The following is a 15,856-nucleotide window of genomic DNA, read 5'->3' on the forward strand; positions in this document are numbered from 1 at the left end:
GGGTACAGTACCCTTCACAAAGGCTACAAGTGTCTCGATATTTCCTCTGGTCGTGTCTATGTTTCTCGCGATGTCTTTTTTGATGAGCAAGTTTTTCCCTTCGCAAGTCTCCACTCCAATGCCGGTGCTCAACTTCGCAAAGAATAGCTTCTTTTGCCCTCTCATCTCTTGCCGTCTACTAGCTTTTTTCAAGGGGGAGCTGATTTTGCCGCTGATCATATGTCTTTGTCTAATGCTAATGACCCAGCTGAAAGTGTGCAGGAAACAAGGAAGCCAAATACTGAAGACTTTGGTGAAAACTCTTATGATTTTATGCAGCAAACAGAGAGCTCTCGTGCGGCCACAGAAGATCCACAGGTGGCCTCGGGATCGGCGGCTGCAGTGGCCCCAGGCGTATCAGCCGCGGGATCCGCGTCATCGGAGGTGCCAGGCGAATCCTCGCCGGGATCCACACCGGCAGGTGGGTGGCCAGGCGGGCGCACCAACACACTGTCCGCTGGTGGGCCGGCCGGGCGCACTACCACGCTGTCTCCTACGTGGGAGGGCGCACGGTCCCCTGGCGGGCCGGCTGGGCGAGGCCCACGTGGCATCAGCGAGGCGGGGCGCGCGAACTTTGGCGCGGCGCGGCCCCCCTCCCACATTGTGGCCACTTCGGAACTGCCAAGTGGCAGTTCGTCACCGTCCGCCGCACCGGATCCGCCTGGGTCGCTGCAGGAGGTGGATTCGGGATCTTCTGGTGCTGCATCCGCTGCATCCGACTCTGCCGTGTCTTCTACACAAAACCGCCTCCAACTATAGCAAGGTTGACCAGCTCCGCCCCCTCCTGCCCGATCACACACCTGGTCACAAAGTGGTATTGCTAAACCCAAGGTTTATAAAGATGGTTGTCTTCGTTGGGGTTCTTTTTGTGCCACGGGTGAACCGAAGAATCTGCAGGACGCTCTTGGTGATCCCAAGTGGAAACATGCAATGGATGAAGAATTTTCAGCCCTGGTAGCAAACAAAACATGGCGCTTGGTTCCACCAGTCAGAGGGAGAAATGTGATTGACTGCAAATGGGTGTACAAGGTAAAACGGAAGTCTGATGGCACGATTGATAGGTATAAGGCATGTCTTGTGGCCAAAGGTTTCAAGCAAAAGTATGGAATTGATTACGAGGATACCTTTAGTCCTGTGGTAAAAGCTGCTACTATCAGATTAATTCTTTCAGTTGCAATATCTAGAAATTGGTGCATGCGACAACTAGATGTAAAGAACGCGTTTTTACACGGTGTTCTGGAAGAAGAGGTTTTTATGAGGCAGCCTCCTGGGTATGAAAGTTCAGCTTTACCATGACATGTTTGCAAGCTTGATAAAGCAATCTATGGTTTGAAACAAGCACCCAGAGTTTGGTATTATCGTCTGTACTCCAAGTTATAGTCTCTTGGTTTTGCTGCTTCCAAGGGAGACACCTCGTTATTCTTTTATTATTGGCATGGAGTTACCATTTTTATGCTTATTTATGTTGATGATATTATTTTCACCGGTTCCTTCTCTAGAGCAGTTGAAGCCCTTCTTCAGGATCTGCGCATGGATTTTGCGCTCAAGGATTTGGGCGGTCATCACTTCTTTCTTGGAATTGAGGTAAAGAATGTGGCTAGTGGAATTTTTCGGTCTCGAGAAAAATATGTGCAATATATCCTTGAGCGAGTGGGCATGAAAGGTTGCAAACCTTCTCCAACTCCTTTGTCTACTTCAGAGAAATTGTCTCTTCATGATGTAGAGTTGCTTGGAGTCGAGGACTCCACCACGTACAGAAGTGTTGTAGGAGCTTTGCAGTATTTGACTTTAACCAGACCAGATATCTGTTTTTCAGTCAACAAAGTTTGTCAGTTCCTTCATGCACCTACTAGTACTCATTGGACAACAGTAAAAAGAATTCTTCAGTATCTCCAGGCAACCAAGAGTCATGGCCTCAAACTTGCTAAGTCGGACTCTACACTTGTTAGTGCTTTTTCAGATGCAGAGTGGGCAGGTTGTCCTGATGATCGGCGGTCCACTAGAGGTTTTGCGGTGTTCTTTGGTGGTAATTTGATTTCTTGGAGTGCACGTAAGCAAGCTACTGTGTCTAGATCAAGTACAGAAGCTGAGTACAAAGCCTTAGCAAATGCCACTGCTGAGATTATTGGGGTCCAGAACTTATTGACAGAGTTGGGCATTCGTCACTCTTCTGCGACTTCACTTTGGTGTGACAATCTTGGTGCTACCTATCTTTCTGCCAATCCTATCTTTCATGCTAGGACGAAGCACATTGAGATTGATTATCATTTTGTTCGTGAAAGAGTAGCTAACAAGCTTTTGAACATTTGGTATGTTCCTACTGGTGATCAAGTGGCAGATGGCTTTACTAAACCACTATCACTGCGGCAGCTGGAGGTCTTTAGATGCAATTTCAACTTAGATAGTTGTGATTGAGGGGGAGTGTTAAACATTGTATTCATGGTATATGTATAAACCGTGCTAGTTAGGTTGTGTGGCGTGTGTTGTAATTAGTTAGGATAGGTTAAGGCATTGTGATAAGATCCTGTTAGTTAGCTTAGAGATCAATCCACACCTAAACCTAATCGTAACCTCCTGTGTAATCTGTGCCGCCATATCTGGCTATATTAACACGCAACGCGCCCCTGCTAACGCATGCGCTTCCAGCCTCGTTTCACACCGGCCTCAGCTTATCATGGGTTAGCATCATGATTTTGTTGTACCGGGCATGCTTGGACGAGAAGTGATAGCCCCAAAATCCCAGTTCCTTCCTTAGATCATTCTTCATGTTGCTGAACACGCGCTTCGTGCCCTCTCCTGGTGGCCGGGCAACAGCTCAGGGCAGGAGCCCATGAGGTAAGTGCAGTAGTTGGACAGCCTCATCACCACGACGTCTGGCCTACCGTTTCGCTTCCGTTGTGGATGTTTCATCTCCAGGAGGCTGGTAGCTATGTGCCAAGTGAGTATGGCCTCAGCAACACACTCAATATTGCAGAACCATGACAAGTGCGTATATTGTAGCCGACCAGGCATTTCTAGTGCGCGACGGCCCTTGCTAAGAGGGATAGGGGCGAGAGTATTGTCGTCCACATGATCATAGCCATATGTCGGGAGGCGGAAGCGTTTCACCATGGAAGGCTTTGCTTCCCTCGGTAGAGACGCGCTCGGTAGCGTCGCCGGGTGCCAGAACGAGCTCATCACAGAGAACTGCTTGATGGTGATGTTGCTAGGAGGACGCAGCCTTCTCCTGGCCCACGAAATGAAGCGGATGGCCCTAGGGAAGACGGATTTGTGGCGCCAGCGGTTCTTTGTGACGTAGCGGCACAACAGTGACACCATGAACTAGTTGGAGAGCAGGAACACCACAAACTCGATCAACTGCTCCAGGAAGAAGGCGGTGAAGAGGAGGTAGGAGATGATGACGTCGATGGCAGGGAAGAAGGCCTGGGGGATGGTAAGGGCTCTTTCCAGGAGGCACCTAAGCAACCTTAATACCCCGTAGCGTATGGCGTACTTGTCTGCTTTGATGGCATGGAACGCGAACAACACGTGGCCGCTGCCGGAGAGAACAGTGGTGGTGGCACACAGGCAGCACACCACAACCGGCACGACAAGGTAGTTGACAACAAAGAAGTAGGGGCTGGCGAGCACAACGGGGTAGACCGAGTGGTAATACTCGCTCAGGAAGTCCACCTCATTGTTGAGCACCTCGAACACTAGGGAGCCGCCATCTTCATCTTCCTTAAACAAGCCTTGCAGGATGAGGTCCCGGTAGTGGTCGGTTCTTCCTTGGCCATGGCCGGCAGGCGCTCGATCCTACGCCGGAGAAGTTGAACAGTGCCATGGAGGGGCAGAGCCTCTTCAAACTTGGGTTGGATTTCAGGAGGGGACGGACGTCACCCTCCTCAACCTCAACGTCGGCGAGTCGCCATACCCTGCCGACGGTGCCGACGGTGGCGACCTTGTCGAGGCCATGGAGCCGGTAACCCCGCAGGCCAGATGCCTCCGACACCAGCCTCTCTTCCCCCATGATGACGTAGTTGCACGTCTTCAGCTTCTCCTCCGGCGACGTGCTACTCCCCGGCACGCCTTGCCGGAGTTGTAGCATCATCTGGTCCATGTAGCAGGAGACGAGCCCGGCACTCATGTCGTAGGATAAGGAGTGTTTCAGTACCTTGGTGAAGACGAACCTCTGCACCCACTTAGTGGCACACACAATCCATAGGAAGCCAAACACGGCCACCCGGCCGGTTCCCTTGACGTTGGCGAAGACGAGATACCCAGCCAACCCACCGTGGCTCTGTAGGTGAAGAAGCCAATGTACCGTTGTATGCCCTCCGCGGCGAGGTTCACCGCATCCACCTTCCCGCGGAGGAGCTCCGCGAGAAGCATCCATGTGAGGATCTCTCGAGCTCGCGACAACAACTTCGGGGTGCGGCTGCCCCCGCAGCTCCGGGGTGCGGCTCGGGGCTGTGGAACGTTATTCGAGATATCTGTGTGATCTGGTTTGATGCCAAAGTTTTTAAAAAAAGTCTAGCTTGCACCTCCACTACGATTTTTTTAACACAGTAGAGACGAATGCGTTCATACAGACACACACTCACCCACTGCTAGAAACGCATGCAAGCACACCCTACCCTATGAACATCTCCGAGAGATTGAGCCGAAACATTATCTTGAGATTGATGAAGTCGCCATAGACGCGTTCGTAGTCGATGGAAACGTCTCCTCCCACTAAACACACATCGTCGGACGTCCTGAAATAAATTCAGGAATAATGTGAGTAGCAAGACTTGAACCCTGATGGGCCGGGGATCCCACCTTCCTGCTAACCATGCAACCACAGGTTGGTTCACACCTTCAGTGAGGTTTGAATAGTCAATTTGGGAGTAGATTATAACTTTGTACCGTGCCTCTTGAGCCTTTGCCAACTCTCTTCTTAGGCAGGAACGATTTTTCCAAGCCCTTGCCATCAAGGTGACATGCAGGGTGACGTTTATCAAAGGTTCATGCACAGCGAACTGTCTCCTGGGTCGACCGTGGGCGACTCTGGAGGCCGCCGCCGCCCCTCCTAGCCATCATCACTGCTAGTCCCTCTCCTCGTCGTTGCCGGATGAGGCCGCTGGGCTAAGCTCTATGATGGACGGTAGCGGCGAGGACGTACGGTGCCTCATCTTGGCGCCTCCAACCTATTCATCAGATTCAAGGTCCTGGAGCCACCATCTCCTCTCTAGCCGGTGTGTGCTGACCCTTCGACGGCTTCTCGCACTTGTCGCTACCACGGGGAGGCCCCGGATCGATCTGACGTGGGTCGTGCGGCCAGGCGGGTGGCAGCGCCATAGTCTGATCTGCCTTGCTCTAGATCCGGCCATGTCGGCCCCTTGGCTGACGGTTCTGGGCAGGGGCTATCTCTGGTGAGATGGCAGTTGGTGGTGATGTGTTCCGCTGTCGGTGTTAGTCTGTGTGGTGATCACTCTGGCCTGTGGTGGTGGCCTCACCGCAGATTGTTGGGTCATTGAAAAGTCTTTCCAAGGTTTCTTCGAGTAAGATCCGATGGTTGCCTCAGCAGTGAGATGCAAGTATGGACGATAGCTTAACGCAAAGGTAAGAATAGTGAAGCAACGACGACTGGTTTTCGACCCCAACACATGCAGCTGCTAGGATCACGGAAAAGTGATGGCAACAACAGATGATTGACTTCAATGGTGGTGCTTCTCAAGTACCGGGTCTCGAGCTCCAGGCTGGAAACCTATGTCTGGCCTGATTTGGTTATACCTAGCAATGGCGATGTCTTTCTGTCGCTACCATGTTAAAGGCATTGTTCGGATATGCTCGGACTAGTTCTTCAGGGTGAAAACCTCTTATTATAGCCATAGTGGTTGGATCTAGTGACGGTGATGCTCGAGCGACGCTTCCTTCCTGAAGGCGTTGCTGTTGAAGAATCTCACCGTCCTTCTGGTGTCATGAGATGATTGGTACATATACGGTCATGGATGTAGTTTGTCGAGTTGATTGCTTCAATGTTTTTTTCTCTCTCTTGCCTAGGCATAGCTTTGGTCTTAAATAAAATTCACCCTATATCAAAAATCAAGGTTCGTGTTTACTCGAACAACGAGACCACTTGGTGTACGGTCAGTGTTTCCTTGCCACATCGATCGGGTCAGACTCCTATAGAAAATATGAACATTGATTGATGGGTTGGAATCCATCGCCACCGATCGATATGTGGCATATCACTCACGAATCATTAGTTGTGGGGTTGCTCACGTCTCGTCGCCGTTAATTACTCACCGCTGACGAGCTACTCAAAATTATCCATTACAGGTGCTGTTATCCCTGACGTGCCAACAGATGTTACTCGTAAGTGAAAATACTACTAATGGCGATTTACTGATTTTCTAAGCTTTAACCTTGCTTGCCGAGTTGCCGTCTTTATTAACCCTTTTAAGTTTCCTTTTTTTTCTTCGTCTCATGCCTATTTCTCCACACAGCACATTCAACAGCAACTGAACACATCCGAGGAAAAGATAAGACACATTTTATTTACCAGTTCAGTTGCACATTACATCTTCATGGATCAGACACTATGGTTTCCACAAATCCATGCAAGCATTTAGTGATGATTTAACTATTGCGCACTCGAGGATTTGAATCATACGGGGTGATGTTTTCACATGAAGATGGAAGAGAGTAAAAAAAAATGCCAGGATGGATTCGACGCTAATTAGGAGTTGGCCAAGGTGGAGGAGCTTATTGATCCCAATACAGGTGCGATAGGATTTGAAACTTCCGAACGACAATACAGGTGCGATACTATTTATGTGCACAAGATATAGGAGATCCCTACACCAACTTGGGACATGGAGGATGCAATTGCATGGCATGACATGTATGGAAATCAACACGCTCCGTTAAATTGCTGTTGGAGAAAAAAACTGAGGCAGGACACTTATAGCTAGAGGTTGTTGATCTGGCAAATTTCCTCGCTAGTTACGACTGATAGAACCCTTATATTATCGAATAATAAAGGTTGCATTCTCGCTCAAAACGTGATGGATACAGGTCACCTAATTAGTTTCAGTCACCAATAATAGTTATTAATGAATGCCAGTTCTGTATAGAGGTTGCTTCCCCAACGCACGGCAGCAAATCAAGACATGTCATAGACCCGATCCGATGCCCTCAAATGATTGAGGCCTGACTCTAGAAGTACACACCTAGAGCTTAGCCACTCGTGCTAGCCTATAAATACGTGGTGCATCAGCCTATAGTCAATCATCCAGAGCAGCCACAAAAGCGTGGACATAAAAGTAAGCAATATGAGCGTCATGTTGTCAATCCTCTCTTCATTCCTCCTGGTGAGTCAGCATGCATCTATCCATTAAGAAGTATCATTGTTATGTCATGTGTACGCGCAAGGTATGTGCTTTATCTTTGTCATGATTATCTATGAATATATATGCAGGTCATGGTGGCTGGAGGCGGTCCGCATACAAGTTTGGTAAGCGCCGAAGAAACGATAGTCTCAAACTCGGGAGGGGTTACTGCATACTGGCAGACTTTTTTCGATAAAGGACATTTCATTGAATAGATATATCGAGATGATACAATCATGTCAAAAGAAAGCCCGGCCTCTGCATAGCTAGATGCACACAGCCAAAAAATCCAGAGCACCCTAAAAATAAAATAATTTGATACAATGCCAAGCAATAAATCGTGTCCAGCCTAAGGAGCGGTAAATCCTATCCGTAAATCACACCGCCATCCATGGGGGTAGAAAACCTCCCTGGCCGTACGCTCCAGCCGTGTAGACGCCATCATAAAAATGTCCCTGTCTTCCGGCTTCTGCAGGATAGACCAAGTACGGAGCCATCGTGTACAAACATGAATAACCTGCATAGGAGATGAGACACATTTATTGTTAAAAACCACATCATTCCTGGTAAGCCACATTGCCCAGCATAAGGCCGCCGCTCCCACAAGAATATGTGCAGAAAATTGTTTATCTATACCCCGTAACCAGTTGCCGAACATATTCCGTGCACTACGTGGTGGATATAAATTCGAAGCTACTTGGACCGTAGCCCAAACTGCCCGAGCGAACTTGCACTCAAAAAATAGGTGTTTGATAGACTCGTCATGTTGGCAAAAGACACATGTCTTGGAGCCATGCCAGTTTCGTCGTGCCAGATTATCTCTAGTTAGGATGACTCCTTTGTTAAGAAACCAGAGGAAAATCTTCACTCTTAGGGGAATTTTTAGCTTCCATAATTTCCTGTTATCTACAGGAACATCACAATGAACCATTGCATCATACATGGATTTGACCGAAAATTTGCCATTCTGATGCAAGTTCCATCGAAAAGTGTCCGGATCATCTGACAGTTGAATGTCCTCCAGGCGAGTGAGTAATTCATTCCATGCTGTCAGACGAGTGCCCAAAAGATCCCTACGGAAAGAAATATCGGGGTTTTCCTGTCCTAATACTTGTTTGATCGTGACAAATTTATGTCGGACGATCCGGTACAAGCTCGGATATTGCACCATTAGGGGAGTGTTCCCTAGCCAGGTATCTTCCCAGAAACGAACCTGAGCACCGTCCCTAACCAAGAAGGTCCCAAATTGGAAAAAGAATTCCTTGGCCTTCATGACACCACTCCAAAAATGTGAATCCCCAGGTTTCCAATGAATTTGAGAAATGGCATTGGATCCCACATACTTGTTGCGAATGATTTCCTGCCATACTCCATTCTCAGTGAGTAATTTATAGACCCACTTGCTGAGAAGAGCGATATTTTTAATCTCAAGGTCTTGGATTCCCAGGCCCCCTTGGCTTTTAGGTCTGCATAATACGCTCCACCTAGCCAGTCTATATTTCTTGGTTTCGTTATCACACTGCCAAAAAAATCTGGATCTAAAGTAATCTAGACGCTGTAGAACCCCTTTCGGCAGGTGGAAGAATGACAACATGTATAAAACCATGTTGCTTAGGACAGAATTGATCAAGATCAATCGGCCCCCATAAGACAAGAGTTTGGCCTTCCAACTGGCTAAACGTTTCTCAAGTCTCTCTTCCACATGCCTCCACTCAGCGATAGTTAAACGCCGATAGTGTATGGGGATACCCAGATACCTAATCGGAAACTGCCCGAGCTGGCATCCAAAAATGTCGGCATACTCGGGTGCAGATTCTGCAGCATCTCCAAAGCAAAAAAGTTCACTCTTATGAAAATTAATTTTGAGACCAGAAAGTTCCTCAAAGGCACATAAGAGCAGCTTGAGACTTCTTGCTTTATCAAGATCATGATCCATAAAAAGAATCGTGTCATCGGCATATTGTAGAATGGATAGACCATCTTCTACTAGATGTGGGATGACCCCGCTAATTTGACCATCCAGCTTGGCCCGCTCCACTAGGGTAGCTAGCATGTCGGCCACAATGTTAAACAGAATAGGAGACGCGGGGTCGCCTTGGCGAAGCCCCTTCCTTGTCTGAAAATAGTTGCCAACGTCTTCATTAACTTTTATGGCCACACTACCGCCAGAGACAAAGCTCTCTACCCAGCGGCACCATTTTGGTGAAAACCCTTTCATGCGTAAGGTTTGCAACAAGAAGGGCCACTTAACTTTGTCATAGGCTTTCTCAAAATCAATTTTAAGAATGACACCGTTCATTTTTTTCCGGTGCAGTTCATGTACAGTTTCGTGCAGGACGACCACTCCATCTAAAATGTTGCGACCTTGCATAAATGCTGTTTGTGTGGGTTTTACGACATGGTCAGCTACACCGTTCAACCGATTAGTCGCTACCTTCGTAAAAATTTTAAAACTTACATTGAGAAGGCAAATCGGTCGATATTGTTGAATACGACTAGCCTCCTTAATCTTAGGCAGTAGGATAATTTCCCCAAAGTTTAAACGAGAAATGTCAAGGTCCTCGAAATGCAGTTGGTTAAACAACTGAACCAAGTCTGCCTTAATGACGTCCCAAAAGCATTGATAGAACTCTGCGGGAAAGCCATCCGGTCCCGGTGCCTTGTTGTGTTCCATCTGAAACACAGCGGTTCGAATTTCCTCCTCAGAAAAAGGAGAGGTTAGGAATTCATTTTCCGCTTCCGTAACTTGAGTGATGTCATGAGTAACGGATTCATCTAGATGAAAATTAGTCTCGGCTGAAGGCCCAAAAAGGTATTTGTAAAACTTAGTGATAAAATTTCTAAGTGGTACGTCCCCCTCTATTCGGCCTTCCTCCTGGTCAAGGGCGAATATACGCTTCTTTCTATGTCTGCCATTGGCAAGCATCTGAAAGTATTTCGTATTATCATCACCTAGCACTAACGAATCCGCCTTGCTACGTTGGTACCATTTAATCTCTTCCTCACGTAGTAGGTGGGCAATCTGCTCGTTAAGATTGCTTTTTTGCTCGATCTCAACAGCAGACAGAGGCCTCACCTCCGCTATTTTATCAAGGGAATCAATTAGGGTAGACAAACGCAATTTTTCTTTTTTATAAATTCCAGCAGTATGCTTGGCCCATCCTCGAAGGAATCGACGCAGGGAGCGGATTCGATTATTCCATCTTTGGATGGGTGTGTTACCGCGGGGCTGGCGTGCCCACACTTTCTTAACTAGCTCCTGAAATCCCTCTCTAGTGAACCATCCCAGTTGAAATTTAAACTGGTGGCGATTCGAACTCGGGATTGGTTGTCCAAAATTGATTAGCAACGGAGCGTGATCCGATAAGGCCTCAATTCTTTCAAGTGCCCGAACCAATGCTAGGGGATATTTGTATTCCCAGTCAGTGGTAACTAGCACCCGGTCCAGTTTTTCAAAGGTCGGCACCGAACGGTTGTTGGCCCAGGTATACTGACGACCAGACATTGTGATTTCTCTCAGATCGAGGCTGTCAATAACAGCATTAAAGAGGAAAGGCCACCTAGTGTCAAACCGATCGTTGTTTTTTTCCTGCTGATATCGAAGGATGTTGAAATCCCCCCCGATTAACATGGGATGAGGATTGTTTCGACAGGTATTAACATGGTATGCTGCCAAATACTCCCATGCCATCAGCCATACAAGACCTTCTCACCCCAACTGCTGGTCTCTCTCTCTCTCTCTCTCTCTCTCTCACACACACACACACACACACACACACACACACACACACACACACACACACAATCAATCAATCAATCAATGTGAATTGTACTTGATGGAGATTATGATCTTGCAAATTTATTTAAACTGTGCGCGATTGTATCGATAAAAAACTGATGTACATAGAAAGCTAGAAACAAAATGTCTGTAAATAATTAGCTTGAACTAATTGTATTGTTTTGTCATATTCACCCATATTAGTACATTCCACAACCCTACGATTGCGGACAGGAAGATCAAAAGACTTACTTGGGATCCAACCTTAATATTTAAGGAAACAAGTCATCAGCAAATCTACTCGTGCATCGGTATTCACATTTTCTGTGAGGAAGAGTAAATGAATACTAGTCTTATGTGAAGATGCTCAGTATAATCTACAGTAAAAAGTTAAAGCTTGCTCTTGAACGGTTACTATTAATCATGCTATAGTTTTTTCCGCTTCCAACCAGGGATAGTGTTGCTTCAATTATACCATAACTTGATAATTTTGAATGCTTATATCTTTATGAATTTTCTTGCAGTACAATATCTTCAGCTTTGTAAAAACAATTTGTCAAGATTTTTTGGCTTCAGCATATTTCTAGACTGGAACCCGTAAATATGTCTATCATTAATACATAATTCTACCATCTCGAGATTGTGTGCGTAAACGATGCAGTGGACAGGGTTTTTCCTTCTTTAAGAAAATATAATCTCATAATCTTTTGTTCGTTTCAGCACGGACACGTTGGTATCTCAGTTTTACTAGTGTGCACTGTTTTTTGTCCATAAAATGAAAAGGATATTGCAATCTCGTCTCAATGTTACGTTTAAGTTGGCAGAAAAGTCAAATTTGTAATTTGCATAAAACTGACACACACAAAATAGATTTCTTTCCTTGCAATAGGCATTGTATTCTCTAGTGAATTTGTAATTTAATTTAATTTTCAAAACTAAAAATAGATCATATTTGCTTATAGAATTTGGCATCAAAGTTATATAAAAACTGAAACATACAAGGCATTTATATGAATTGAAGTATTATAAAAATTGAATTTCCAAGATACAATATTTTGCAAATTTTTTATAGCAAATCATATGATAATATGACTTGGACATTCCAATTTTGAATTTACTTATATGTATTTTATATGAGACAAACATATAATATCATATATTAGATGAAGAGGAAATGAAAGATGCAAGCCCTACATAATCTAGATATATCACTTTGATTTTTGTTCCCTTTTTTATCGACCGGAAAAAAAATGTAGTTATAAGCATATGAAGCAAAAAAAAATTGAGACATATCAATGTAAATAAGCATATATAATTGGGAGTTTTCTTTGCAATTGTGATCATGTATTCTATGATCAAGATCTAAAAGAAAGATTTTAAAGATTGTATGGAAGAAATTAGAAAAAAAATAGTATAATTCCTAAAGAGAACATCAAAATACGTAATTCGGTTCGAGACACTTGGTGAAAACATGTACCGTACATGGTCAATTGAAAACTAAAAATCTATGTGATAATCTAAAATATATCATTCTATTCATATGTTAATTAACATGTACCTTGCTTGTGCTATTACAGGTAATGATGATCATATCACAAAACTGGACAACAATAGTATTAGCACAACAGAAAAAGGAATAGACGAGAAATTTACCGGAGTGCCATTTCATAAAGCACAAAAATTAAGGCCTCATGCCAAGAAGTTTCAGCATCTAGGTAATGAAGAGACAACCGCATTTCAACTTCATTCCTCGAGCTCAACCACAAAAACAAGTGACAGTGAGTTTCCATATATTTATGGGCAATCCGCCAAAACCGATGACCAAAAATTCCCATATATCTATGGCCCAGAAATGAAAACCAAAGACCAAAAGTTTCCGTACATCTATGGTACAACAACCCAAATTGATGACCAAAAATTTCCGTACATATACAACCTAGCAAAGAAAATCGATGACCAGAAGTTCCCATATATCTCCTGCAACAAAAACCGAAGACCATAATTTTCCATACATCTATGGCCCTGCCACAAAACCCGAAGACATGAAGTTTCCTTATATCTATGGCCCATCTATGAAAACCAACGACCAGAAATTTCCTTACATCTACGCCCCATCCACAAAAACCGATGACCAAAATTTTCCATATATCTTTGGCCCTGACACTAAAACAAACGACCAGAAGTTTCCATACATCTATGGCCCAACCACAAAACCAAACAACCAAAAGTCTCCATACATCTACGGGCCAACCACAGATGACCAGAAATTTCCATACATATATGGATCCGCTACGAAATCTGATAGCCAGAATTTTCCATATATCTATGGCCCAACCATGAAAACCAGTGACCAAAAATTTCCATACATCTATGGCCCAGCCATGAAAACTGATGACCATAAGTTTCCATACATCTATGGTCCGGCCACGAAAACCAATGATCAAAAGTTTCCGTACATCTACGGCCAAGACATGACAACTGAGGACCACAAATTTCCATACATCTACGACCAAGACACGAAAAATGATGACCAGAAGTTTCCGTATATCTACGGCCCACACACGAAAACTGATGACCTGAAGTTTCCATACATCTACGCCCTAGCCACAAAAACCGGTGAGGTGAAGTTTCCCTACATATATGGTCCAACCATGGGAACAAATGGCAAGAATTATAAGTTTCCATATATATACGGCCTAGAAAGGAATGTCGACGACCAGAAGACCACAAGGAGCAAAGGTTTTCCAGGAATTAGCACGATGGGCGCGTCCAATCTGCAAGGTATATTTCATGTTTCCATGTGTTTTCTTACCAATTTTTTGGTGTATAAATACTCCTCCTTCAAATTATGTAAGTTCTTGAATTTTGAGCCTAATTTAACAATAAAGTATACCTGACTAACGAAATATAAGTTGAGTGCCGTAAAAGTCATGTACCATTGGAAATATATTTCAAATATGAATTCAATGGTTTACCTTTCTTATGTCATATGACACATATTTCATTTGTAAAATTCTTGGTTATTGGTCAACTCAAATGTTGAGGTCTCATATATATTTTCAAGGAGAGGACATACTTTTGATGGAGCAGCTAATGCACATTTTTAGTTACTCAATTTGTAGTAACTTTATGTTGAACATTTTGCAGAAAAGGTGAGCGAGGGAGACGTTCACATCCATGGAGACTTCACGTTCACGGAAGACATCGTGAAACTAGGATCTACAATCATCCCTTACATCCTACCATCAGCTACCTTAGGTGCTCCTTTGCTGCAGCGTGACATCGCTGACTCCATCCCCATTTCCATGAGGAACTTCAATGGCATCATGAAAATGTTCACGTCAGTATCTTACACCATGGCAAACGACATATGGTCGACCCTGAACATGTGTGAGAATGTGCACCCTCTCAACGGCGAGAAGAAAACATGTATCGGCTCCGTGGAATCAATGGTCGAGTTTGTCTCATCGATGCTCGGGAGTACACGCGACCTACAAGCTTTCTCCTCATCCCAAGTGCCCAATGAAGGTGTGGTGACAAGGAGGAGGTACAAAGTAGTGGCGTCATGAAGGCCCACTGAGTCGAGTGAGACTGCGACATGCCACGGCATGAACTTCCCATATGCGGTGTTTATGTGCCATGCCATGAACCCTACTAGGGTATATGCGGTGACGCTGGAGAGCGAGCACGACGGTGGCGAAGCGCAGAAGATGGAAGTGCTTGTCGTGTGTCACCTCGACACGTCAGGGTTTGACCCTAGTAAGATGCCAAAGGGCATCAGGCCTGGGCAGGCCCCAGCTTGTCACTTTGTCGGCAGGGACACCGTCCTCTGGGCGCCTGCTGCTGCTGCTGCCACCACCACCACTGCTGCTTAATTAATCATTCCCAAGCACAAAGTAATTGTGCAGCGTGGACGCCATGGTTATGCATGCATCTATGTTCCATGCATCCATGACTCGTGCCATCATGTATGTATGCATGTTTCTGTACCTAAATCGTGTGAAACACTTGCACTGCTATCGCATTGCGGGCCAGTGTTTACTTTGTTGTTGGGTTTGTCTGTGTTGTGTAAGGTGTGCCAGCTATTACCGACTAAATAAAACTCATGAGTTGTGCTTAGTTACTCTCTCTGCCTCGGGTGCAATCTTGACTTGTACTGAACGTTTCATCATAATTGGAGCAACATGACAGAAAAAGATATACTTATATATGATTGTGTAAATTATAATACGTTCTTAAAAGTTATTCAGCCGACTCCATAAAAAGAGCCGTCCTCGAAACTGTGAATATTGCAGATGGTTTTAGGTAAAACTGACTGTTTGTAGTCGGCTACATCAGAGCCGCCAGTTGTGATTATTCGAATTGTTTGTGGATTTCTGATCAGATCTACATTTTGATCCTGACTTGGGTCATAAATCATATCTCTCATTCTTCCTGTTATCTCTTGGCCTCATATAACAGTGCCCTCGGGTCCATAACCATAATTGTACCATTCACTCAGCATCATCGCCATCGTCCCCCTACCACCTCAACAGCTGGATAAGGAACCAGAAGAGAGCGGTCAAGACCTGCATGGCCAGCACCACTGCCACCCACATTTGTTTCTTGCACTCTCAGCCAAATCCCTGGTGATGGATAGAGATGAGTGAAAAAACACTAGTATTCTAAACTAGGTATAGTCATG

At 45.2% G+C, this 15,856-nt stretch overlaps 1 protein-coding gene across 2 annotated transcripts; it reads left to right on the top strand.

The window, feature by feature from the left end:
• Positions 1-7,303: 7,303 nt before the first annotated feature.
• On the top strand, positions 7,304-15,291 carry LOC123163776 (uncharacterized). Of its 2 annotated transcripts, XM_044581160.1 has the most exons (4): positions 7,304-7,376; positions 7,484-7,519; positions 12,750-13,953; positions 14,320-15,291. In XM_044581160.1, the coding sequence occupies exons 3-4, from the start codon at positions 13,125-13,127 to the stop codon at positions 14,739-14,741; spliced, it is 1,251 nt and encodes a 416-aa protein (XP_044437095.1). In that variant the 5' UTR covers positions 7,304-7,376; positions 7,484-7,519; positions 12,750-13,124; the 3' UTR covers positions 14,742-15,291. The 2 variants fall into 2 exon arrangements, with proteins under 2 accessions (XP_044437095.1, XP_044437094.1); XM_044581159.1 differs by lacking the exons at positions 7,304-7,376; positions 7,484-7,519 and having other exon boundaries at positions 7,568-13,953.
• Positions 15,292-15,856: the final 565 nt, after the last annotated feature.

This window comes from Triticum aestivum, chromosome 7D, assembly GCF_018294505.1.
Source record: "Triticum aestivum cultivar Chinese Spring chromosome 7D, IWGSC CS RefSeq v2.1, whole genome shotgun sequence".
In the NCBI taxonomy this organism is placed as follows: Eukaryota; Viridiplantae; Streptophyta; class Magnoliopsida; order Poales; family Poaceae; genus Triticum; species Triticum aestivum.